The sequence below is a fragment of the Eubalaena glacialis genome, chromosome 3 (genome assembly GCF_028564815.1).
Source record: "Eubalaena glacialis isolate mEubGla1 chromosome 3, mEubGla1.1.hap2.+ XY, whole genome shotgun sequence".
Taxonomy (NCBI): Eukaryota; Metazoa; Chordata; class Mammalia; order Artiodactyla; family Balaenidae; genus Eubalaena; species Eubalaena glacialis.
This window is the reverse complement of record NC_083718.1, coordinates 176,974,568-177,000,110: the sequence shown is the minus strand read 5'-3', so window position 1 is coordinate 177,000,110 and position 25,543 is coordinate 176,974,568. Positions and strand designations below refer to the sequence as shown.

Genomic DNA, 25,543 nt, shown 5'->3' with positions numbered 1-25,543 from the left:
ATAGCTTGTGCAGTGACAAATCAGAAATGAAGTCACCAGTCCTGATGAAGGGAATTAAGTTTATACATATTCTCCTCTCATTTATCCAAGAAATATTTGTTGCCTGCCTACTCTAAGTCAAATATTTTGCTAGGGGCTGAAGATACAATGATGAGCAAGACACAGTGATTTCTTCAAGGATATCAAAGTCTAATGGAGGAGATGAAAAAGTGAACAGGCAATTACAAAATGAATAAAGTGCTTTCAGTAGGATAATCCCAGGGAACACTGAACAGGAACACCTGATCCAGGCTCATGGGATCGGGAAAGGTTCCCTAGAACAAGTTAGGTATGAGACCTGAAGGATGAGGAGGAGTTGACCAGAAGAGTGGAGAGAAAGAGATGCAGCTTGAAGAGCGTTTCAAGTACAGGGTAAGTGCAGAGAACTGAAGCTGACGAGGGCAGCAGAGGCCAGATCTTGATGACCTACATCACACTGTATGCTGCTGGCAATGGAAAGCATGAGAAAGTTTTGCACAGAAGAGTGGCCTGAAGGGATTTGCCCTTCAGAAAGATCATTCTAGCTGCAGCAAGGGAGAGTAGATGCAAGGGGGTTGAAAATAGATGAGACTCATTAAGAGGCTTGTTTCAGTAAGCAGGATGTGGCTTGGTGATGGTCTGAATAACTGCAGCTAATATTTTGAGCCCCATTATTTAATTTAATCTTTGCAACTCTGTGAGATGGATATAATTACCCCCATTTTACAGACGGGCAATCCAAGGAACAGAGAAGCTAAGTAACTTGCCCAAGGTCACATGATAAGTGGTGGCAGTACAGAGAGCAGGTAGACAGATTTGAGAACTATTTAGGAGGTGGTATGTCATAAGACTTATTATTCAACTAATTTTCATTATTGATTTTGGGAAGGTGGCTAAAGGAGAAGTTTTCAAGTATGATATGCAAGTTTCTAGCTTGGATGACTAGGCCATGACTGAGTTAGGAAATACATGAGAAGCAGGTGAGGGGGGATGGTGATAGAACAAAGTGGTCAATTCAGTTTGGGGTCTGCCTGGGTAATTTCCAAGTGGAGACATCTACAGGGCAGCCGCAGGGGCTGGTGTGAAATTCAAAGTGAGATTTTGATGTTATCAGCCTCAGTCTCTGCCAGAGGGAAAAAAAGCACCTTTGAAGAAGCCGAAAATGATACAAACTTGGAATATGAAGCATTTAGGAAAACAGATAATACAATGGGATTCACCATGAAACCGTTTTAGGTCATTACAGGGTAATTTTCTTCTATTCATTTTACACAATTGTTTTTCACTAACAACTTTTTATTTTCTCCAGTCCTTTTCTCTCCACTAATTTTCTCCCCTTTGCCTATTCAGGTATCACAGTGTTCTCTGTCCTTAAACGAAAACCTTTTCCATTGCTTTATTTCCAGGACTTATTCCTTACTTCTTTGCGTACAGACTTATCTCTCATCTTCACAAAAAGTCTGAAGTAATTTCAACCGGCTGCTTCTGATTCCTTATCTTCCATCTATTCTTTTTTTTTTTTTTTACATCTTTATTGGAGTATAACTGCTTTACAATTTTTTTTTAAGATTTTTTTTTCTGATGTGGACCGTTTTTTAAAATCTTTATTGAATTTGTTACAATATTGCTCCTGTTTTATGTTTTGGTGTTTTGGCCGCGAGGCACGTGGGATCTTAGTTCCCCGACCAGGGCTCGGGCCCACACCCCCTGCATTGGAAGGCAAAGTCTTAACCACCGGACCACCAGGGAAGTCCCACCCTAACAACTTTTCATCTTGAAGTCTCCTATAGATAAGCAGGTCCCAGTCGGCTACTCCATTACAGAGTTAGGTATCTAACCAATGCTTCAAAGAGGTGCATTTCTCCCTGGGCGTAGGAACTCCTTTTTCAGCAGGAACGCTAACCTTTGAAACACTAGGGAACCATTTAACAAATTATCATTTCAGTAGACTCAGTGGGGTCCTAATGGGCTGGAAGCACAGCCATAACAAAGGACTAGCCTCCTAGAGAAAATTCAAAGAAGGAAATCTGCCTCTACTATAATAATGGCGAAACATTAACATATTAAATGCCCTGAAGGAAAGGTTCCAGGTGAATTTCTCCAGCATTTTCCTTAAACTTTCCTACCCAGAAATAAAAAATGCTGAACATGTAGAAAGGAGAAAAGGAGTTTTAAAAAATGTTTACAGGAACTCCCTGGAGGTCCAGTGGTTAGGACTCCACGCTTTCACTGCCAAGGGCACGGGTTCGATCCCTGGTCGGGGAACTAAGATGCCGCAAGCCATGAGGTGCAGCCAAAAAAACAGAAAGGTTTGATAAAATCTCTTTCTTTTTCCAGTTTTGGCCATAGGGTTAATTAAAACTTTTCTTTCGTATTTGTATTTTTCCCCGATTTAAAGCACTTCCACTTCCTACCTCTGCCTAGACTGGCCTTCCATTTAAAAAAATGTTTCGTAAGATAAAATTACGTGTAAGTAATTTGAAAATCATGGCCACACCCTAGTAGAACATAATCACTGCCTTAGACAGACTGCACAATCATGTCATGAATATAGAGCCTTTGCTTCTAAGACGTATCTCTGTTCTAGGATCCTAATACTAATTTAATAGAAATTGTTTTAGTATCCTTAACAGATACTCAAAAATATCTCCTTAAAGCAATATGGCCTCCTCTCATTTTTCCGTTAGGATTTTTTTTTTTTTTGCTTCTGTTTCCCTTCGCCAAAGCTAATGAGTTACCCATATCAAATATTTCCATGTTGCTTTGCCACCAGCCTAATCTTCATAGGGAACTGTCCAGGTTTTTGCACTTGCCAAAATATGGTAATATCCAGAGGGCTCACCAATATGTGAAGACACAGTATTCCCAAATTCCCACAAGAACATCTGTACAAATGCATCAATATAAAAACAATTGTGCCCAATTTTAATAAACCTGATGAAAAGCCGTTTATGAATTGGTGCTGGATTACTAAAATAATTCTCAGCTTTTTGATTTTAAAAATTATACTTTTAATTACAGGATATTGTTAGAATAATACAGATATAGATAGACACAAGAAAACTGTGACCAATACCATAAGGAAAACTGCTGTACATACTTACGTGTTCACTCACTCTCCACAACCATAGAAAACAGGCACAATGTGTTCAGGGTGTGTGCAGAAGCAGCCAGAGACTTGGGAGCAGAAGGCATGCAAAAAGCTTTAGCAAAGAGAGACTGAGGCATAACTTTACACAGAGTTCAACACAGCAAATGGGCAACAATTGGCAGGAAGAGAGGAGACAGAGCTGGTCCGGCCCTTGCCCTTTTAACTTCCCAACTGAAGTGTACATGTCTGGAGAGATGGCTGGGGCACTCAGAAGCCAAAAGCAGCAGAACGAACAGCTTGGGGGTGGGGCAGGGGAGTAGGGAAGGAAAAGGGGGTGAAATAGTTAGGTCATGGAGATGCTGTCTTCTTCTACAGCCACTTGGAAGCTGATGCCCCTAGTGGCTCACAGAAACAACAGGAGAACTTTGATATTCATTAAAACCACCAGCAACACTGATACGGGAAAAAGACATTTGAGTTTAGTCATCAAGAACATGTAAGTCATTCAACAATCAAAATATGAATACCCAAAGTCAGCTAGATATTGTATAGAACAAAAAACATGCTCCCTGCCCGAGTTTGTATTTAAATAAGAGTGACAACATAAAGACACCTACTTGGTGGAGTGTTTTTTCATTGTTACTTCTGAGGTTGTGTCATTTGCAAGGGATGCAGACCCACATGGTTGTGGGTCATAATAAATCACTATAGTACACTACCCAAGGGAGACCACTGGCTCCTTTAACGCCAAGTCCCAAAGAGCTATGGCAAAAGTTTTTCAAATGTTACAACACTCACAATACAGTAGAAAAAACATGGGGCAGGCTCAAAAAATATATATTCCTCACTCTAGTCCCATCTCCTGGGCATCAGTTCCCTCCCACTCCCACCCCCAAATGCTTGGATAAGCATCAACATTTGGGATATTTCTTAATTCCTATTTGGGCTGAGATAAGGAGAACTGACACTACTGGGCTTAAATTGGGTCAACTCTTATATTAACCACTTAAATCTGTAGGCTGGGAGAATGGAAATACATTCCTATCTAGTTTTATTAATTCCCTGTGACTAGGCCAAAGAGAAGATAATTCAGTCTGAGAACAGGACAATCAACCTATTTGTCCGGTAATAATCTCCAACTGACTGATACATACAAACAAGTGCTTGGTTCTGTACAAAGACAGATCTTACAGGAGAGTACACATTAGAGCACTAGTGTTTCAATTTTTTTTCATAAAGAATGAAAAAAAGGACATTTCTCACATTGGAGTTATGTCTGTAGTTCTGTCACATGATCAATATCACCCAAGAACATGCTAATTCAGTGTGAATTAAGTTTCTGCTACTGGAAAAACAACAGGAATACACGTTTTACATGTACATACACATGCCCTTATGCAAGCTAAGATAAACACTGGGATGTGGCCCTTATCAAATCCTAGAGTTAGCAGTATAGGGAGAATTGATCTTAAAGGGTAGAGGAGAAAGAACAGAGAAATGACCTGTGTTCCTTGGGAAGGGACTCTGTTTCCTTCCCTGAAGTGGTCAATTCCACTTGCTCCTTACACTCCACCATCACTTATGGTCCTATCTTTCCTGAAGATATTTTCCCTACAATATTCCCTACAGTGATCCCCAAAGAAAATTAATAAATTCTGATTAATGGCAATAACAGTGGGCATCTCTTGCTAAAGTCACCACTGTTGATGAGTCCTTGGTCCCCAAACCTGTGTCTCATTTTCCTTTCAATCTGTATCTTCAGTTAGCTTTCACAATCATGAAAGCTTTAAAAAAGTTAATCATAAACAATGAGGCAAAAAGTTATGATCATTGCCTCCATCATGCAGAATCCTGCTCTTAGGAAGACAGAAAGATACAAATGCATGAGCAACTCAAGGAGAAAGCCCTTTGAAGGGAAGATGTGTGTGCCCAGCTACTATGGTGAGTGAATAGGTGTGGCAATTCAGGCACGGTCTCTGGTTGTCTTTTACCAAAGCAGCTGTGACAACCCTATCACAGGTCAATATTTCCCCTAGCATAGTTCTTTGGGCCAAGGACGGGAGAAATTACTTTTAAAGATTTACTCCATTTCCAGGCCTGAGCATTTACCAGCATTTAGCACCTGGTCTTCAGATTTCCAGTTACTTGTGGGGCTGATTTTGATGAAATAATTCATTAATATTGGGTGAATAAAAATCACTATTTTGGAGGAAGGAATACCATTCCCAAAGCCATGGATCAGAATTTCAAGTGGCTTGTCTTCTTCGATGTTTTAAACTGTGGCCCACAACAAGGAAATTCAGTACAGTAAAAGCAGCTCAGTCTTGAGAGAGCTCTTTGATATCAAATAAAATTGTACCTTCAAATGACTCATTTCTCAGTCATAATTTCAGGACTTAGTCAGTGTGAACTCTCTTATGTTTAATGAGAGCTGAGCTCCGGCTGAAACTCTTCTCACATTCGGTACATTCATAAGGCTTCTCTCCCGTATGAACTCTTTGATGTGTGATGAGGTTGGAGCTCTGGGTGAAACCTTTTCCACACTGCACACACTCATAGGGTTTCTCTCCTGTGTGGGTTCTCTGGTGTTTAATTAGGTCTGACCTTTCACCAAAGCTTCGCCAACATTCGTTGCACTCATAGGGCTTCTCTCCAGTGTGAATTTTCTGGTGTGTGATAAGATGAGAGCTCCGGCTGAAGCTTTTCCCACAGGCGTTACATTCATATGGCTTTTCCCCAGTATGGGTTCTCTGGTGCTGAACCAAGTGTGAGATGCGGCTGAAATTCTCCCCACATTCATTACAGTGGTACGGCTTTTCCCCTGTGTGGGCTCTGCGATGGCGCACGAGGTCGGAGTTCTGACTGAAATTCTTCCCACACTCATCACACTTGTAGGGCCTTTCCCCCGTGTGGACACGATAGTGTTTGATCAGATCAGATCTCTCACTGAAGCCTCGCCCACATTCATTACATTCGTAAGGCTTCTCACCTGTGTGGGTCCTCTGGTGCTGAGCTAGGTGAGAGCTCCGGCTGAAGCTTTTCCCACACTCCTCACACTCATAGGGTTTTTCCCCACTGTGGGTCCTTTGGTGCTGGATTAGGTGAGAGAGCCGGCAGAAACTTTTTCCACACTCGTTACATTTGTGGGGCTTTTCTCCAGTGTGGATTGTCTGATGCTGAATGAGGTGAGAGCTTCTTCCAAAACTTTTCCCACACTCATTACAGTCATAGGGCCTCTCTCCAGTGTGTGTTCTTTGATGCTGAATAAGGTGGGAACTCCGACTGAAGCCCTTTCCACATTCATAACACTTATAGGGTCTGTCACTGATGTGGGTTTTCTGATGTCGATTAAGGTCTGAGATCTGACTAAAGGCCTTTCCACAATGAGAACATATATGATATTGGATGCTTGTATGGACTTCTTTGTGGACAAGCAGATCGGTGACTTGTTGGAGAGGATAGCTTACCCACTCTTCTGCTGTTAGATCTCCCCATTGTCTTTCTGATCTATCCCTGTTTTCAAAGGCCTCTTCGCTTTCAGGACTGTCCTCAGTATTCCCAACAGGTCTTTCAGATGCAGTCCCAAATTCCACATCTTCACTAATCTCTTGCTTTGGATTCACCTCGTTTTCACTCCTGATTTCAAAATCTGTAATAAAAGGTGAAGAATAATACTGGTAAACACACACAAAAATTATCTACTGTGTGCTGGGCACTGTGCTAAGTTCTTTTTTTTTTTTTAAAAAAGGGCTTTTATATATATATTTTTTTATATTTATTTTTGGCTGTGTTGGGTCTTTCTTTCTGTGCGAGGGCTTTCTCTAGTTGCGGCAAGCGGGGGCCACTCTTCATCGCGGTGCGCGGGCCTCTCACTATCGTAGCCTCTCTTGTTGCGGAGCACAGGCTCCAGACACGCAGGCTCAGTAGTTGTGGCTCACGGGTCTAGTTGCTCCACGGCATGTGGGATCTTCCCAGACCAGGGCTCGAACCCGTGTCCCCTGCATTAGCAGGCAGATTCTCAACCACTGCGCCACCAGGGAAGCCCGTGCTAAGTTCTTTATGTGAATTACCTCAGCCACCCTGAGAGCCAGGCATTATGATGATTCCTACTTTATGAATGAGAGATTCAAGGCCCACAGAAGTGACTCGCAAAAGGTCATACAGTAGTAAATGGTGAAGCTAAGATTCAAATCCAGTTCTGTCTGATAAAAGTTCATGCTCTGTATCACTACAGTTAATGGTTCCTTATGAATACTGTATATGTTCCTGGTGTTTCAAAAGAAGAAAACCATAAACAGAAAATATAAAAGACTCTAAATTAGAATTTCTAAAAGCCAAGAGCCTAGATATTTTATATGTGAATGAATGTGTGTGTATGTGTATGTTCTTAACTTGTCAAGCCTTCTTCATTACCGTTATATAATATTTACTAAGAACCTACTGGGTTAGCATGGAGAAAAACAAATTTTTATCAATCTGTATCAAGTCTCGGTTGACAGGAAAAATAACTGCCAAATGTTACTTGCTATTTTTCAGTGGCTTTTTTTTTTTTTGGCCGCGCTATGTGGCTTGCGGGGAGCTCCACCAGGGATCAAACCCAGGCCCAGCGCAGTGAAATTAAGGAGTCCTAACCACGGGACCACCAAGGAATTCCCTCAGTGGCCTTTTAATGAAAATAGAGGTGGGAAGGTTGGAGAAGGCAAAAAAGATGCCTGGCTCAGAATATTCTTGGCATTGACTAGGTAAAGACTTTAAATGAAAATCAAAATATACAAAGTCACTGTCTACAAGAAACCTTCTACCAGACACTGCTTTTTCCAAGTTGTGTTTCTTGGTACACTCTTCAGAAAGAGATTACTAGGTATGCTGGGAGAAAAGGTCCAGGGATAAATCAGTTTGGTAAGTGGTGCATACAACATCATCTTCTTAGAAATTCAAAACGCCTGATATCACATTAAAGGTTCTGAAGAGTCTTGAAGTAAAGAAGCCTTGTAAACATTATCTAACCCACTCCCAAACTTATATGGGCAAGAAACATTTGTGTGTGTGTGTGTGTTTCCATGCTTCCATCCTTCCAAAATGTGCTCCTTGGGCTGGACCACTGACACATAAATTCACATTTCTTTAAGATTCTCATTTCTTGCTTTTGTTGGTTTGAGTGGAATATTTGGGTTACTGACTACAATAGATCTGGGTAGATAACTTCACTTCTGGTTGCATTTTGAAAGGAAGGATCCAAGAAAGTTGGGACATCAGAGAGAGCCCAATTTAAAAAGGAAACCCTTCACAGTTTGCCTTTTGTTTGTTAAAAGCTATAGGAATAAAGATTTCATAAAAAGGAATAACCCTGATGAATGGCAGATGACCTAGTCAACCATACATGATTGCTAACTTCTGTCAAGTCCTAACAGGAGACAAAGTGAGTCAAAAGACTTTCAGCTCAAGAATACACTGTTTATTCTAGTTACACCCAGACCAAAGGATATCTAAGAGAAAAGACAGGTTTGCAGACCACCAAAACAATTAGCTTCCCTCTCTAATAGAATCTGTGATCTCATTTAGTTCAGGATTCTTCTGCAACAACATCATCTGACACACTCAAAGTCTATGATCAACTCTGAAACGTCTCTAGACAAGTACCTGCTCTGGATAAATAAAGGACCTGAGGCAAAGCTACAGCTCTGAAGCCAAAGCAAACACAAAAAGGTGGCTTTTGCCTTCCCATGAACCTGGGTCAGAACCCCTTTATCTTCTAGTAAAAGCACCATTTACAGGGGCATTTATATCCTGGCAAGCACCATTATGTCAGACCTGTTTGGTCAGTGATCTGTACAGACAGGCTGGGGAATGGCAAATGACTCAGGGCGCAAGAAATCTGAGTATTTCTAAAATGTGCAGGAACGATCTTTCATTTTAGACCATACGACCTTGATATTCCCGCATTCAAAGATCTGCCTGAGGACTCAACTCAAGCCAAAATCCAATTAAGTGCTTTAAGAATCAACTAACTAGGTTGTGTTGAAAGAGCTAAGGCATTTTTGACAGTCTCAAAAACGTGGGGTGGAGAAAGACAGAGAATCCTTACCTAATGAGACAACATTTCCATAATTCTCCTGCATAACATCCCTGTAAAGGTCCCTTTGTGTAGGGTCCAGAGGTCTCCATTCTTCCCGGGTGAGATACATGGCCATATCTTCAAATGTCACAGGTGCCTGAAATCACACATTGCTTCCTCAATACTTGGTATCTAGGAGGTTAGTACCAGTTTTTCTTCTCGAAATTAGACACATGGCTAGAATTGTTGAGGAGGCAAAAGGTATTAGGTCTGATATGTAGAGTCCAAACGAGAAATAAACAAGCAACAAAGAGATGTGGTAAAGGAGAGAGCAATTTATGAGCTGATTGCTTTGGTCCCATGGCCAGATATCCCTGCCCCACTCCGAACCTTACTTTCTAGCAGTAGTTTTCTCAAAATACAACTAGCACCTACATCATTCCATACCTTTACCCACAATGTTCCTATTTTCTTGGAATATCTTTCTCAGGGTAGTGAAATCCTACTGTTCCTTAAGGCCCTGTTCCAGCACCGACTGTTCTTCAATGCGCCCCATCTCGCTGCTCTGCTCCACCCCTCCCTCCCTCCCTCCCTCCCACACCTCAGAGAGAATTAATACTCCTACTTCTTGGTTCCCACAGCATGTTGCTCCTACAGAAAATAGTGCTCTTATCATGTAGTTTCATGGTTAACCGGATGCATCTGTCTTCCTACTGATTGTGAGCAGGCAGGGAGGGCATGCCTCATGCATCTTTTGTCTCCCCAGTATTTAAAGGCAAACAGCAGGTGTTCAATAAATGCTTGTTTGTGTCTATACTGTCCTGATACTGGGCCTCTGGAGGCAGAATACCGAAGCAAGCGAATTACTAATCTCACGGAATTTCCCACAGAGATTCGCGGAGCAAAGAAACGCAGGGACGAGGTGGGTAAGCACAGGCAGGGTCCGAGAAGCCACCCCCGGCTTACCTGGGACCCAGCCATGAGCAGGGTGGCTGCCATCTCGGGCTCAAGGATTCGCCTCCCAGGAGAGAGAGAGAGCAGGAAAAGCAGCTAGCAGACAGCGCTAAAGGAGGCGAAAAGCAGGGCGTGAGGCACAGAAACAGGCCCTGCCCACTCCCCGGGGCTGGAGTTCTGGCCGCCAGGCGACTGGGGAGGGCCCTGAATCCGGGCCGGGTCACTCTCCTCCCTGACCCTCGAGCGCGACCCGCCCTCCGTGTCTCCGCCACCAAGGGGTGGAGGCTCCCGGAATTACTAAGACAGCCCCCTGGCTCGGTCCCTCCCGGGCCGGGGGTCAAGCCGAGGCTGTCTCAGGGAGGAGGCTCTCAGCCCAGCCCACAGAACGCCTCTGCTCTTCCATGTCGAGGCTGGGCCCTTTCCGGCAGCTGCCTCAGCCAATCAGCGAGCGAAGGGAATACGAGGCCCGCCTCTTGTAGCACGGCCGAGCACCTTTATCACGCCTGCGCCCGCCCCCGTGGCCTGTCGGGAGTTGGAGTTCCATTCGGGCGTACAAAGGCCAGTCAGAGGCCAAAAGCCACGGAGGGAAAAGAACAAAAGGGTAAAGAAAAAAGCGCGTCCTCCTAGCCAGGGCGGAGTATCTTCCGCTCTCCTCTCTTGGAGACCACAGCCGGATTAAGCCAGGGAGGTTGCCTTGCTTCTCCTCACGTCCCTAGAAGCTTATCTTGAGTCGGACCTTAACTGCGACGTCCAGCCTAATTTAGGTGCTGGCCTGTGTTGAGTTCAGCTGGGATTAGCTCTCATTTGACATTCTGGGCCTGAGAGGAAAGCAGCAGCCGCCCACTCCCCAGGGGAGACTCAGCGGCCGCGCTGGAACTTTGAGCTCCACCCACGCACTACATCACCCAGCAGCGACTGCGGCATTCTCACACTGCTACGCAGACTACAACTCCTAGGGGGCAACGCGCCGCCCGTCCGCCAGCAAGTGTGGTCCGCGGCTGGGCCAGGCTTGTGTCCCGGCTCCATCGCTGTTAACCCTGTAGGGGCGTCCTTCTAAAGAGGGCGCTCCTTGAGGGGCAGGCTGAGTTGCGCCTAGCGGAGGGGACGCAAAAGCCGGAGGGAAATCAGAGGCCAGGGTGGAGTATAGGGGCACGTAAGTTGGAGCGAGCCAGACCCCAGGGTTGGGAAGGACCGTCTTTATCATCCCTGAGGGCTTGCCTGCTAAAAGGGTTCCTGGCGGCCTCCCGCATCGATGGGATCGTGGGCCTCTATAACGGCCCACGCCCGGTGGACCCTTAGGTTGTTAGCAGTCCCTGACCGGCTGAAGGTGGGAAGCGGAAAACCCGAACTGGGAACGAACAGACCTACCTCCTGGCCCGCAAAAGATCCGCTAGGTCGCCGGCTCCAAGATCCAAGAGGCCTCAAACAGATTTCAAATCCGCAGGCAGGGTTCTCTGAGACTACAGACGTTCGGAAAGATTCTGGGGGTCACTGGCAGATCCTGTCTATCTCAGATCTGCAGGTAGATCTCGAATCCGTAGACGTGCAGGCAAAGCCCAGAGATCGTAGGCGGATCCCAAAGACTCACAGATTCTCGAGACCTCAGACTCTCAGACAGCTCAGAGAAACCACAGGCTCATAGGCAGATTCCTGAGACCACAGCAGCTAGCCAAGAAACGCCACCAGAAGCTATGCTACATTCAACTGGAGTTCTTCCGAACAGAAGGACTTGCAGCCTTCCCTTTCCCCAGCCAGGATGAGAAAATTAGACAATGGAAGCCGAGCACTAGGGAAAGCAGGCATTCTGCGTGGGGAAGAGCTCTGAGCTCGCTGTAGCCTTGGAGAGGGAAGTGATGGAAAAAGAATATAGCAGCTTATTAGGGACTCCCACCCTCTTCAAGTTATAAATATCCCCAGAACCTTGGCTACGTGCCCAGAAGCCTGTTGTCTCTAACTGTACAGGAGACTTCTCTGCCTGGGCTGGGAAAGGGGCTTTTCTTTTGTTTTGCAGATATGTCCACCCACTAAGTGACTTGAATTTTTTTCTTCAAACGTGACTCTAGGCTATGCTTTTATTAGTGAGTGTCCTGTTCCCAGTGCCCAGTTATTTATGGTTAAATTTCTCAAGTGTCTAAAAAGAACTAAGACCCTACCCAGCCATGAGGCAGACTCTCCCACTCCTGCTCCTCTTCTCACTCCCAACTGTGAGGCAAGGAATTTTTTTAGATACCACAGAATTGTACCATCCTACCCCATCTAAAATTAATATGGGAACCACAAAAAATAGAATCGCAGAGGGTCCCCAAGAGGCAGTGTCCTGAGTGGGAAGTGTGTGGGCACCAAGGTCAGACAGACCTGGGTTGGAATCCAGGCTGTGTATCCCTTGGAAAGACATTTAATCTCTCCAGGCCTATTTCCCTTTCTGTGAAATTGGGTAATCGTACCTAAGGTGGTGGTGGTGAGCAGTAAGTGAGATGACTTAAAGCATTCGACACAGAGTGGGCACTCAGATGATAGTTGGTATTATTATTAATCCTGCCTTTGGTGGCAGGAGAGAGTTTCAGAAAGGCCTGTGGATATTTTCACTGGCTCAGAACATCTGGGCAGTCAGAGTAGCTGGATAGCTTTGAGGATCTGCTGATGACTGTATTATCCATAGTGTTTCTGCTGAAAATCCAGAGGGAACTGGAAGTTGAGCCAGTTAGTTGGGTTCAAGAGAACTGGTGTATTGAGCCGAGTAGAGCAGAGGTATTTGGGGCTGCCAAAAACCCAGCAAGGTGAGGCCTTGCAATCCCAGGGAAACCTCTGGGACAAGGAAGAGGGAGATTGGTTCAGACTTTGGCCAAGTAATTGCAGGTTTCTAACTGGGCCGAAGGTGAGGTGAGTGCCTGAGCCCCTCAGCTCAGTGGGGCTCCCTTTTCATCCCTTCTCTGACAGATTGCTTTGTAAACTTTCTTAGGCCTTTTCTTTCCCCTTGTTCCAGAGCTTTAAGTCCTTCTTTGTCCTCTCGCCATTCCTTTTATTCCTCAGGGCTGCCTGGGGGCAGGACGACTCTCCAAGCCCAGCTTGGCTGCTTGCCTCCTTCTGTGAGTAAGTGCTTTTCTCTGTCTTCACCTGGGACCCTCCAGAGGCTAGAGGAGAAGAGGGGCCGAGAGCGGATGGAAAGCATGAGTGCATTTGGTGCCCCTGGGTGGGGGTGGCCCCTGAGTCGGGAAGAGAGGGAGGAAAGACAGTGGGTGAGGGGTTTCCTGTTGCAGCCTTCAGCTGGACTCTTGAGAGTTGGGGGTCACTGGAGGAGGAGGTGGCTTCCTGCCCCATTGTTCAGGACTTCATTGTTTCCCAGGGATACTTATTGTGTGTGGGTTTTCAATAACCAACTTGGAAAGCTGTGTTTGTTACCATTATTCAGCAAACAATGTGCACCTACTGTGTGTAGAGAGGCAGCAGCACAGCCTACCACTGGGGAAAGGGGCCAGGAGTACCATTTCATCAGGGTCTCCAATTTAGGCTTTTGACATTATCTGCAAATGGGGTTTTACATTATGTCAAATCCACTGACCAATTTGATCAAAGAGCCTCCTTGTATATCCTGAAGCTTGTTTCTTATTAACAGACCACTGTGCCTGGGGAGCACTATAAATTATTATATTTTAATAAATCCTATAATTCTTGTGAGCAGCACAATTATAATTTTTTGTATTGGAAGCATTCATTTGCTAGACATTGAAAAATATGCCTCAATATTTGAGATCTTGTTTTGTTACCTCTCCATTTTCAAATATACCAAGAACATTGAAAAAAAAATCAGTGATCCGGGCTTCTCTTTACGCCTGCTCAGAGCAGAGATGAAGCCTCATCTCAGCACAAGGAGCTGGGGACATCCTGACTTACAGTCATTGCAGTCCAACTGCTAGAGCATTTGGAGGAGCCAGCTAGTGGGCTTCGAGGAGGGGCGGGCTCACAGCTGGGGGGCGGGTAGGGGAGGAGTCTTCACACGGGAGGTGACTTCGGAGCTGGCTTGCAAAGACTGTAGGAGTCTCGGAGGTGGAGAACGAGGGGAGGGAAAGCATTCCAGGCTTCGAGAACAGCATGTGCAAAGTCACGGAGGCGTGAAAGGACAGAGCGCGTTCCAGAATGGTCAGGATTGGGTATGGTTAGAGGGAAGAGTATGGGGGTGGAGAGGCAGGGGGAGGAAGCAGAGCAGGGACAGCCTCTTATGTCCCTTTGCCTGCCTGCCTGTTTGTCTCTGGCTTTGGCTGTGGATCAGCAATGCTGGTGATGAAGTGTAGATTGGGGGGTGGCCTGGGGTGAGAAGAGCAGATTGACTCTGCAGGAGGAGAGGGGAGTGGCGAGGACTGGGAAGCTCTTTATGACCTCATGCATTTCAGCTGGTTTTCTCCTTAGAGAGTCAACATTTTCAAGTAATGTAAACAATTGCATTAAAAATGCACAACAAACTTATTTAGTATTGTTTAACCCATTTAAAGGCATCAAATAGGCCTATATTCACTGAACACGTTTACTGTCTCTGTCCTGTACCAGCACTGTGCTGGGAGATAGGATACTGCCCCTCACAGTGACCGCAGGGCTGCTGTGAGGATTAAATGTGAGAATGGCTGCAAAATGTAAAATGCACGGGCACAGAGGAGGGCCTTGTCACACAGTGGCCATCATGGTTGTAGGAGAGGTAAAACGCATCACAGATGATTTTTCACCTCCCATCTGTGAGGTGAAATCATATTTCAAAGTGACTCAGAGCATGAACGGGGGCCCAGGTTCAAGTCCAGATTCTGTCTCATAGAAGCAAATTACTCTCTGAGCCTCGGTTTTTTTGGTTTGTAAAAAGAATATAATAATACAGTTCATAGAGACAGAAAGTAAAATAGTGCTTGCCAGGGGCGGGGGAAGGGGGAAATGGGGAATTGTTTAATAGGAATAGAAGTTCAGGGTTTTTTTTTTAATATTTATTTTATTTACTTATTTATTTGGTTACATTTTATTTATTTATTTGGTTGTGCTGGGTCTTAGTTGCAGCAGGTGGACTCCTTAGTTCTGGCTCGCCGGCTCCTTAGTTGTGGCATGGGAACTGTTAGTTGCAGCATGCATGTGGGATCTAGTTCCCTGACCAGGGATCGAACCTGGGCCCCCTGCATTGAGAACGCGGAGTGTTAACCACTGCTCCACCAGGGAAGCCCCAGAAGTTCAGTTTTGCGAAATGAAAAGAGTTCCTGGAGATTGGCTGCACAACAATGTGAATGTACTTAACACTACTGGACTTTATGTACACTTAAAAATGGTTAAGATGGTAAATTTTTTGTTATGTATATTTTCTCAAAATTTATTTTATTTTATTTTTTTAATAAATTTATTTTATTTATTTATTTTTGGCTGTATTGGGTCTTTGTTGCTGCGCGCGGACTTTCTCTAGTTGCGGTGAGCGGGGGCTACTCTTCGTTGCGGTGCGTGGGCTTCTCATTGCGGTGGCTTTTCTTGTTGTGGAGCATGGGGTCTAGGTACGTGGGCTTCAGTAGTTGCATCACGTGGGCTCAGTAGTTGTGGCTCACGGGCTCTAGAGTGCAGGCTCAGTAGTTGTGGCACACGGGCTCTAGAGTGCAGGCTCAGTAGTTGTGGCACACGGGCTCTAGAGTGCAGGCTCAGTAGTTGTGGCACACGGGCTTAGTTGCTCCGTGGCGTGTGGGATCTTCCCGGACCACGGCTGAACCTGTGTGCCTGCATTGGCAGGCGGATTCTTAACCACTGCGCCACCAGGGAAGCCCTCCCACAATTTTTTTTTGCACACAAGTTCATTTAATCTAAAACTCACCAGTTCTCAACCCACAAATTTTTTTAAAAAGAACCTAGTTCAGGGGGTCTGAGGATTAGTTGAGACAATATAAAGTACCCCTATACTCATAACAATAGCTAATGTTCACTAATCAGGTACTTTGTGTCAGGTATAATTCTAATGAATCCTCACAACAGCCCTATGAGCTAGGTGCTATTATTACCATCATTTTATAGATGAAAGACAAAGGCATGAATTTACATAATGTGCCCAAGATACCCAGCTAGTAAATGCTCAAAAATTAATAGATTTTTTTTAAATTAGTATTTATTTATTTATTTTGGCTGCGCTGTGCCAGGTCTTCGTTGCAGCACGTGGGATCTTCACTGCAGCATGTGGGATCTTTAGTTGCGGCATGCGGACTCTTAGTTGCAACATCCATGTGGGATCTAGTTCCCCGGCCAGGGATCGAACCCAGGCCCCCTGCATTGGGAGTGTGGAGTCTTACCCACTGGACCACCAGGGAAGTCCCCTTAATAGATATTATTGACACTGTCATACAAAGAAATTATCATCATCATGGTAGAATGCACTGTAATTATTGGCATTTCACAGTGCTGTGGGAGTTCTGAGGAACCATCTCTTGTGGCCAGGGCATCAGAGAAGACTTCGTAGAAGACATGTATCTGAGGTGAGCCTTGAAGAATGGGTAAGATTTGGACTGGGGTGGAGGAGGGGGAATCGGAATAGGCAGTCACAGTTGGGAAGGTCCATCAGGTTTTCAAGAACAGGACAAATACCTCCCTTAGGCTGGAGCATAAGGGGCAGCAGGGGTGGAAGATAAATCACTAAAGACGGGCAGATGGAAGGGAGCTTTGAAAGTCAGACCAAGTATAGCTGGTGAAAATCCACTGAAAATGATTGGGGGAATGATGCTCAGAGCCATGCATGGCTCATGCAGGTAAGGTAGGGACTGTTTTTTGTTTGCTTGTTTATTTGTTTTTGTTTTTTTGGCTGCACCACACGGCATGTGGTATCTTAGTTCCGAGACCAGGGATGGAACCTGTGCCCCCTGCATTGGAAGCGCCCCTGCATTGGAAGCGCGGAGTCTTAACCACTGGACTGCCAGGGAAGTCCCGGTAGGGAGTGTTTTGAGTTGGGAGACCAGTAGAAGGCCTTGGCATCAGTTGGAGAAAAAAGAAGACCTGAGAGAAACTGTTGATGGTGATGGCAATGGAGAGAAGGATTGGGTAAGGGAGAGACTATAGAACTGATAAAATGAAGAGGGCAAGGGGAAAGGGTCAAAGATGGTTCTAAGTAATGAACTAGTTGACAAATAGAAAAGACAGAAGAGGGGATTTAAGAAAGAGAAGATGTGAATTCAGTTTGTGATTAATTGTATTGAGAGGGCCGTGGGGTACTTGGAGTAGATATCCAGATAGGCACTTGGTGACTTAAGTCTCAAGCTCAAAAAAAAAAACACCTCAGAACTAAAGACAGAAATTTGGTAGTCTGGATGAGACTACTAAGAAAGACTTCTCTGTAGTATTTCAGGTTTCTGTAACATTTGAAATCCTCTTCTAAACTGGTCATAGGATCTTGACTCTGGTTTTCAAGGTCATTTGGCCCTAACATTCCTGGTGAGACCTTCTTTCCTCCATCCCAACCATGTTGCTTCTCTGTTTCACCTAATGTTGTCTTTTTCCTCCTGTAAGGTAGCAGCAATCTCCCTCCCCCTAGGAAGCCTTTCAGGGAGGTAGAGTTAACGCTAACTCCCTTGAAGCTTGCACCCTCTTCATCTTTTTTTTTTTTTTTTTCTGTTCATCTTTGATACTAGGGAGGCGATGGGGTTAAACCATGTATTCTGGCCAACAGCATGTGCAAAGCCTGTGTGACGAGGAGGAGCACAGCACGGCCAGTGCGGCTGGAGCACAAAGTGTCGGGGAGAGGCAGAGGCCAGCCCTGCAGGGCCTTCTAGGCCCTGCCAAGAGTCGTGGGAAAAAATGGAAGGTTGCAAATGGGGGTGGTGGAGTTGGAGGGCAGGGGCTGTAACATGATCAGACTTGCAATTTTGAAAAGCCTATTCTGGTCAGCGCAGTGGAGAGCATGAACTGGAGGGGGTCCTGGGTGGATACAGGAAGACCAGCGGGCAGGGTGTTGACGCCTGCTGATGAACACAGTCTGAGGCCTATTCATGCTTTTCTGTGTCCTTTTGCGAATGTAGATGTGTACTGTATAGATGTGCGAACTGGAGCCGACTTGTTCTTCTGCTGTTTAATCTGACTCATCTCCTTTGTAAACGGTAAGGTTGTTGAGGGTAGAGATTCAGTTTTGTATTTTTTCCTATGCTGTAAATCCTTGGGACACCGGGAGCGCAACGGACATTTAGACCGTGACTATTGAAGATCGCCCCAGGGTGCCATCTTTAAAAAGCCCAAAAGTAACATTTATTGATATTATTATATTAATAGTGGTTGCTATTTTGTTCTGCTTTTGACTTCTAGACGTTTGGATGGAGGATTAGATAATGCAGAGAAAAATCTGGATATCTCAACCAGTACTACTCCAGTGTGGTCTGTGGACCAGCAGCGTTGGCATCACCTGGGAGCTCATTAGAAAAGAAGAAAATCTCAGGCCCCACCCCAGACCCACTGAATCAGAATCTGCATTTTAACATGATCCCCAGGGGATTCCCACCTATATTACAGTTTAAGAAGCACCTGGGTATCTAAGCAACATCCTTCTACACTTCTGTGGGTAATATTCATACCTCAGGAATTTATCACACCCCATCTGGTGTGGAAGTCTGTGCCTGTGGCTTCTTCCCCTGCCAGGCTGGGAGCTCCTGGAAGGTAGGGGCCGAGCACTGCGTATGGCCCTGGATTTCTCATAGCACAGAGCACAATGACAGGAAGCAGGAGACCTGGGTTTCCGTCCTGGATCTGCCATTTATGAGCTGTGTGTATTGTATCTCATGTGAGAGGATTTTCATTCCTTCCAAAGGACCCACCCCAAATCTGACTGCTGAGAAGCTGGACATGGTGGCAGGTTTCTGTACACAGTTTATTTACAGGCTTCATCTACAGGAGGAGGCACTTGGGTGGAAGGAGGAAGGTGATAACCAATTCCGCCAGGGCACATAAGAAACTTGGACTGAAGTTACCCCAACAGCTACCCTAAGTGTGAACCAAGGCAGATGGAAACTCTATGAAGCAGGCACTAGTACCACTCCCATTTTTAATGGGTAAGGAAATGGCTCAGAGAGGTTAAGTGACTTGCCCAAGCTCCCAGGAGTTCACAAGCTCCTACGCATTAATTATTTTAGAAAACACAGTCCAGGAGCCTCAGCCTGGGGCTGCTGGAAGGCCAGGGACAGTCAGAGACTGAGACCCAGGACAGACCCACCAGACCTGCCCCCAAGGCTTTTCCAGAAGGTTCCAGATTTGCCTAAAATTCCTATCAGCTTAAAAAGCAAGCCAATTTCATCACGGGAGAAACACAACAAGGGCCCTTGTGCCCTGCACAAGTCCTCAGAGGCCCCCAAACAAGCTAGGAACAGGGAATAGCAGAGAGTCTGGGAAGAGATGAGTGGGAAAGAAATCTTTCTACATGATGTGGAAGTCATATCTGCCTAAGCCAAACCATGTGCCAACTGTTCTGCACGTGTGATTCATGGTGGGCTGGGTAAGATTTGAGTCGGTCTGGTAGTTTTCAACTCAGAAAAGGCCGAGAGGTTCAGATGTGAAGGAAGGGACTCAAAGCAAAGGTCTGCCAGTCACTGTCAAAGATACGGCACCTCAGCTCTGAGGCTCTGAGTTTCTACAAGGGGTCTGTCAACACGGACTAAGCATTGTACCCCAATTAGCCTCCCCCTATTAGTCAATCACTATTAATAACTGATTATTAATTGTAAAAGCATTCTCCCTCTGATCCTTAATGTCCCATTCAGAGTTAAGTTCTTTTCTTCATTTTAATTTTTATTTTTCTCCAGTTACGATGGCTTAGTGCTTTCTCTTTGTTCTTCCTCACCTTGTTCACTGAAATCCTGGCTGGTGGTTCTATCAGCAGAACTACAAAACCAAAAAGGCAACAATGTTTTAGAATTTTCTTTGCCGTGACTCAAGGAGGCTAGAGGCAGGTGGAGGGACATGAAAAGGAAGGTGGGGTCTGGAGCCACACGGACCAGAGTCCAGATCCCAGCTCTGCCATTATTAGCGGTGTGACCCCGAACAAATCACTCACCTGCATAATGGGATCATAATGCCGATCAATGCAGAAAAGCATATCAAGTAATGAATGGAAATTCGATGGCGGACATGCAGTAGGCTCTCAATTTATGGTCAGAAATAACACCGTGATTATTACTAATAGCTTGGTTAGAATTTAGGTCTCCCACATGGCAATGGACACTACCTGAAAATTTTGTCAGAAGCCATGTAGCGGCCACTTCTAGTGGGACCTGCCTCTCCAACTTCCAAATTCCAGTTTCTCTCCAGGAATCAGGGAGGAGGAGCTGGGTTTGGAGCATGTAGAATGTCCTTTGCCCAATAGTAACACAATAGCTACAATTTATTGAGCACTTACTCTGGGCTAGGCAGTATTAACGTATATTAACTCATTTCATCCTCACAGTCACCCTGTGAGATAGGCACTATCATATCTCTTCCATTTTCACAGGTAAAGAAGCAATTCAGACAGGTTAAATGACTTGCCGAAGCTCCCAGAATACTAATAGGTAACAAACTCAGAATAGTAAGAATGGTGGTTTCTATGTACCAGGCACGTATGTGCTCAGGGCTTTTTTGTATGGCTGTACAGGTTGTTCACTGCACAAGAGAGCTTGGCCAAAGGGGCAGGTTGGGGCTGAAACTCAGCCCCTGCTCTTTGCCAAGCTCTGTACCCTGGTGCAGGGCTGTGTCTACCTGGAGGCAAGGACACTTCTTTCTAATTTGACAAAGATACCACATGAGCTATCAGAGGCCCTGTTAATTCTTTATGTGTATTACCTTCTCAATCCTCAGTACAGCTCTGTGGGCTAAGTATTCCTACCCTTATTTTATAGATGAGGAAATCCAGACCTAGAGAGTTCAGGTCACTTAGCAAAGTCACCTTGTAAGTCATAAAGCTAGGATTTGAGCCTGATACCAAAGCCCATGCTCTAAACCAGTAGGCCATTATACTGGCCCCATCCCTAAATGCTCAATAAGTGAATAAAAGAAAAATACATAATTGTCTGACTTTTACCCTAAAATACATGGCAGTTCTTATGAGGCCCCATGGCTGTTGAGGCCCTACATAAAGTTGTAGAAAACTCAATCAATCAGGAATTTGGAGTACTGTCTTTCAGTGCTCGAAACTCTGTGACTTTATGCTTGTTAACCATTTCAGTAGCTCAATTTCCTCATCTGAAAATGAGAGTAATATTATAAAGGAACATTTCTCTTAGTTGTTGCAAAGTGTGTGTGCATATGTAATAATCGTCACATCAACCATGGGAGGTGAGTGACACGCTCAGGATCACGCAGCGAGTAGGGCAGAGCGGAGACCTGAAACCAGGGCTCCCGACTCCCAGTCCCATGCTCAGTCCTTGCTAAGTACCTTACAATTTTAGGAGCACCTGCAGCCTGCCCGGTGGCCCAGACATTACACAGTACACATGCAAGTCAGATGGTACTGTAAACGGACATTAATCATGTGACCACACTCAGTTGTTTCAGAAGACGAGGCAGGAAGGAGCACTCTGAGAGGAGTCTTTGCTTGGCTCCCATGCCTGAAAACAAAACCGCTGCCCTTGCAGGAGCTGGGGCCCACCTGGGTTACAGCCTTGGGTAATGTAAGGCTTTTCCAGAGCTGCTTTAGGAGGGGAGGATGACCTGGGAGCATGTGGGGGCAACGCTGTCTCCTTATCCCTGGCTGTGACCAGGTTCAAAGGAACCATCTGTGGAAGCACTTTGCAGAGAGGCGTGGTCCAAATGCAGAGTGCTATTGTTTTTCCTCCCCTCTGTGGATCTCAGGAGGCTGATTCCGTCTGTGTTCAAATGACAGACTTGCCCTTCCTGTGATAAAATGCGGGCTGCTGTCCCCACCCCAGCTGGGTGCTTTCCAAAAAAAAACATGCACATACACATGTACACTGTCCCCACCTCCCCAAAACAACCCACCACTATCTCCAGCTCTGCAGGCCTGCTCTGTGGAGGCTGGCAAGCCCCCCATGTATGAGGCCCCTTTTGGGCTGTGGGCATCCTACTCCTTATGTGGGCAGCATCTGTGGAGGACAGGGAAGGAAGAAAGATACAGACATACAGACCTTCCAGCGATTGCCACATTCATTGCATAAGACAAAGGTAGTCATGGGCTCATCAGCACTGCGTGTCTGCACCTGAGAGAAAAAGAGAGCAGGGACCGCTCATGAAGTCACTTTCCTGCTCTAGAACCTGCTATGGCTCCCACTGTCTGTAGAAGTAGGTCCAAATCCCAGAGGTTGGCACCATTACTCCCACTCCACTTTGGCAATTCCCTTATCACTAAGAATTCCATTGTGTATTCATATGTTTTCCATCAGTTCACTTCCAGAATCTCCCTGGCTCAACCTGACCTTTGCACTCTCACTCTTGTTGTTGATTCTTCTGAACTGATCTGTCTTCTCTTGCTTCAAGACTCATCTCCTACAGGAAAAATTAACACATCCTATTGGATGTACCTCTCTGATCAGAACTGAGTGAGCTGGAAGCACCCTTAGGGATCATCCAGTTTGTTCTTTATTTTACAGGTGGAAGAACTGAGACCCAGAGAGGAAAAGGGATTTGAAGATCATTGGGGATATTTAATATTGTTTTCTAGTTTCTCATCCCCTTAACCAGACCATTCAGTCCAACCCTGGGTGGCCATGACATGTAGCAAGTTGTTGCTTTGTGGACACTCAGCTATGAACATGTCAGCTGGAGTCTGTGGAGTGGGGGGAAGCCCCCTGCTAATGGGTGAGTCCAGCAGTGGGCCAGGAGGACACAGCCTAGCACAGCCTTGTCACTGAAGAGCAATGACACCTGAGGAAGGATACCACTGGGGTCTCTCTGTGGAGAGAGAACTTTGCGAATGGGCATTTGACTTCTGGTGGGAGGCGATGCACAGGAGGCATGTCATTCCACAGGGAAACGTGCTTGGAAAGGAGCAGGAACTTGCACACACATCTCCAGATTCCTGAACTAGAATTCTCCGAGGGACTCCTGAAAGGCAAGGCTCACTATTTCTGCTGTAGCCACAGATCCCCAAGGGCAAGGTGCTCTGATAAATCTTGCTTGAGAGCAGATGGGGGAATGAATAGAGTTCTAGAGTGACAAAGCACCAATTAGAATCCAAGAATACTGGTGCCCCAAGGGCATAACACGTACAACCCAGAAACAGCTTTTAAGTCTCAGAGAAGAGGCCTCCACAGCCTCCCACGGCTCCCCATGCCAGGGCAGTGGTCTTCACCCTTACAACTCGGGGCTAAATCCCTTAGGCTTTACTACCAAGTTGGCTGTATTACAGGCAGAAAGGTCTGGATCTGGGTTTATTAACATCTCTGCCACTGTCTTTGCCACTTTAGACAAAGCCGCAAAACTTGTCCCTGTCTGGACCTCGGCTTCCCTGTGTGTAAAGTGAGGGAGCAGAGTTTTTATTGCTAAGTTCCCTTCCAACCATCTGTGACTCTACAGTTGTTCTGTGCCCTGTGAGTCTGGTCCCTCTTATTCTTGCTTCAGGGCAGGCCAGAACACGCTGGCCAAGTCTCACAGACTCAGATCTGGGTGCTTCTGCGTGCATCTTTTCTAGAAGCCACAGATGTATCATGTTGGTGTACCAAGACTTGCCCTTCTCTCTGCAGCCCAGAGTTTTAGCCCTTTCTCCCCGCTGGCTTGTCCCTAAGCTCCTCCTGGCCCTTGTCGCCTCCTCCCCCCTGGCCCCTCCCCCACCCCATACCTGGTTATAGGTGCAGTTTTTCTTCTTGCATTTGCTGCACTGGAAGAGGTCGGTGGTGGTGCCGCCTGTCTTGGCCATCTGGTGCTCACGGATGGCCTCTTGGGTCATGGCATTCCTCAACTCCCTCAGCTCATCACTGGCCATTTCCTGGCGAGAAATGAGTCTGCCCTTCAGGGCCAGGGAGCCCCAGGAGCCCTGGCCCTGTCCCAGCTGGGAAAAGGCTTTATCAGAAGAGTCCCCATTCTGCCTTTGGGTGGAAGGTCAAACCCGGGCCAAGTACAGTAGGGCGCATATAGGAGAGTACAAGGCAAATAGCTTCCCCCAGGATCAACACTCTTGTGTACATTTCCTCAGGTACTCTTGTGTACCTTCCTGCTTAAGCTGACTTGATTACTGACCACCTGATCTATGATGTTCCCCTTGTCCTTCCAGTCTGGATTTGACCCACTGCCCGTCTGAGCTGGGAACCCTGCCCGGCCAGGCCATTCTGCCTGGTGGGAACCTTGTTCTCGACTATTCATGACTTACTGCTGTTACCCCCACCCAAGCAGGACCTGAAGCTCCTGGGTTCACACAACTAACTGCTCACCTGTGATTGCATCATGGAATATCTTTTTTTATAAGTTCCTACAGAACAGAGCCTCCTGTCTCTCGTCAGCTCACTGTAGGCACCTAGTGTCTGCATTATCCAGGTCCTCCCCTTTTCTGTCCCTCCCCTGGCCATTGGACTTGCCTTGAACTTCTTCCAGAAGAGAGCAGAGAGGGAGACACTCAAACCGGAGAGAGCTCTAGTTAGTGTTGGTTTGGGGGGAGGAAGATGGCTGAAGCTAGTTTTTTTCCTTTTTAAGATTTTTTTGATGTGGACCATTTCTAAAGTCTTTATTCAATCTGTCACAACACTGCCTCCACTTCTATGCTTTGGTTTTTCGGCCGAGAGGCATGGGGGATCCCAGCTCCCCAGCCAGGGATGGAACACGCACCCCTTGCACTGGAAGGCAAAGTCCCAGCCACTGGACCGCTGGGGAAGTCCCGAAGCTAATGTTAAAAGAAGATTTGGGGAGTTCCCTGGTGGTCTACTGGTTAGGATTCAGTGCTTTCACTGCTGTGGCCTGGGTTCAATCCCGGGTCAGGGAACTAAGATCCCGCAAGCCACGAGGCACGGTCAAAAAAAAAAAACAAAAAAACTTTTTTTTTAAAAGAGGATTTGGCACTGGCTAAACATTTTAATTATTGCCATCTAGCATGACCCCTTAAACTGTGGAGAACAGAGTTGGTACAAAGGTCAAACGAATTTAGTATGCTGACTGCTACATTAAAACAACTTGGGTTTCTTGACAAAATGCAGATTCCTATGAATCTAAAACTCTAAGGGCAGGTCCAGGAATATGCATTTTTATTAGTGCCCCCAAGTTATCCTAGTACACACGAATGTCCTACTGTGTCAAATTCAAGGACTAGGTCCTAACCAATGGCAGGGGTATATACAAAAACAAGTCAACCCCAGGCCATATAAGCAAAAAGCAGCTAACTTTAATGTTGGGGGACTTTCCAGAGCATAATACATTTATTCATTCAAAATGTATTGGATGTCAATTTCTTGAATGCCTTTCATTGCACTGGTGTGCTGGTAAACTGGCTTTGGCTGCAGGGGTGGCTAATTTGTAGCATTTACAGATTTCCATGG

General features: G+C 45.9%; 2 protein-coding genes across 5 annotated transcripts in view; both read right to left on the bottom strand.

Annotated features, from left to right (window-relative positions):
• Positions 1 to 3,042: 3,042 nt before the first annotated feature.
• ZNF436 (zinc finger protein 436) lies at positions 3,043 to 11,675 on the bottom strand. Of its 4 annotated transcripts, none has more exons than XM_061187009.1 (4): positions 11,487 to 11,675; positions 10,131 to 10,227; positions 9,195 to 9,321; positions 3,043 to 6,758 (listed from the first exon to the last, which is right to left on the bottom strand). In XM_061187009.1, exons 2-4 carry the CDS (start codon positions 10,161 to 10,163, stop codon positions 5,506 to 5,508), a joined length of 1,413 nt encoding a protein of 470 aa, XP_061042992.1. In that variant the 5' UTR covers positions 10,164 to 10,227; positions 11,487 to 11,675; the 3' UTR covers positions 3,043 to 5,505. The 4 variants fall into 4 exon arrangements, with proteins under 4 accessions (XP_061042992.1, XP_061042991.1, XP_061042993.1 ...); XM_061187008.1 differs by lacking the exon at positions 11,487 to 11,675 and adding an exon at positions 10,417 to 10,499; XM_061187010.1 differs by lacking the exon at positions 10,131 to 10,227.
• Positions 11,676 to 18,856: 7,181 nt separating this feature from the next.
• TCEA3 (transcription elongation factor A3) overlaps positions 18,857 to 25,543 on the bottom strand; it is a 35,839-nt gene continuing 29,152 nt past the window's right edge. Inside the window, exons 9-11 of the mRNA XM_061184759.1 lie at positions 23,860 to 24,006; positions 22,211 to 22,282; positions 18,857 to 19,973 (exon numbers count right to left, since the gene is read on the bottom strand). Of these exons, the coding sequence (XP_061040742.1) occupies positions 19,965 to 19,973; positions 22,211 to 22,282; positions 23,860 to 24,006 (228 nt within the window). The 3' untranslated portion in view covers positions 18,857 to 19,964. The remainder of the gene's footprint in view (positions 19,974 to 22,210; positions 22,283 to 23,859; positions 24,007 to 25,543) is intronic.

Excerpts from the sequence above, each read along its gene's own strand:
- ZNF436 (XM_061187009.1), bottom strand. The coding sequence starts at position 10,163 with ATGGCAGCCACCCTGCTCATGGCTGGGTCCCAG. Across the intron at positions 9,322-10,130 it reads TGCTCATGGCTGGGTCCCAG|GCACCTGTGACATTTGAAGA; the intron begins GTAAGCCGGGGG and ends GTGTGATTTCAG. Across the intron at positions 6,759-9,194 it reads TGGAAATGTTGTCTCATTAG|ATTTTGAAATCAGGAGTGAA; the intron begins GTAAGGATTCTC and ends CTTTTATTACAG.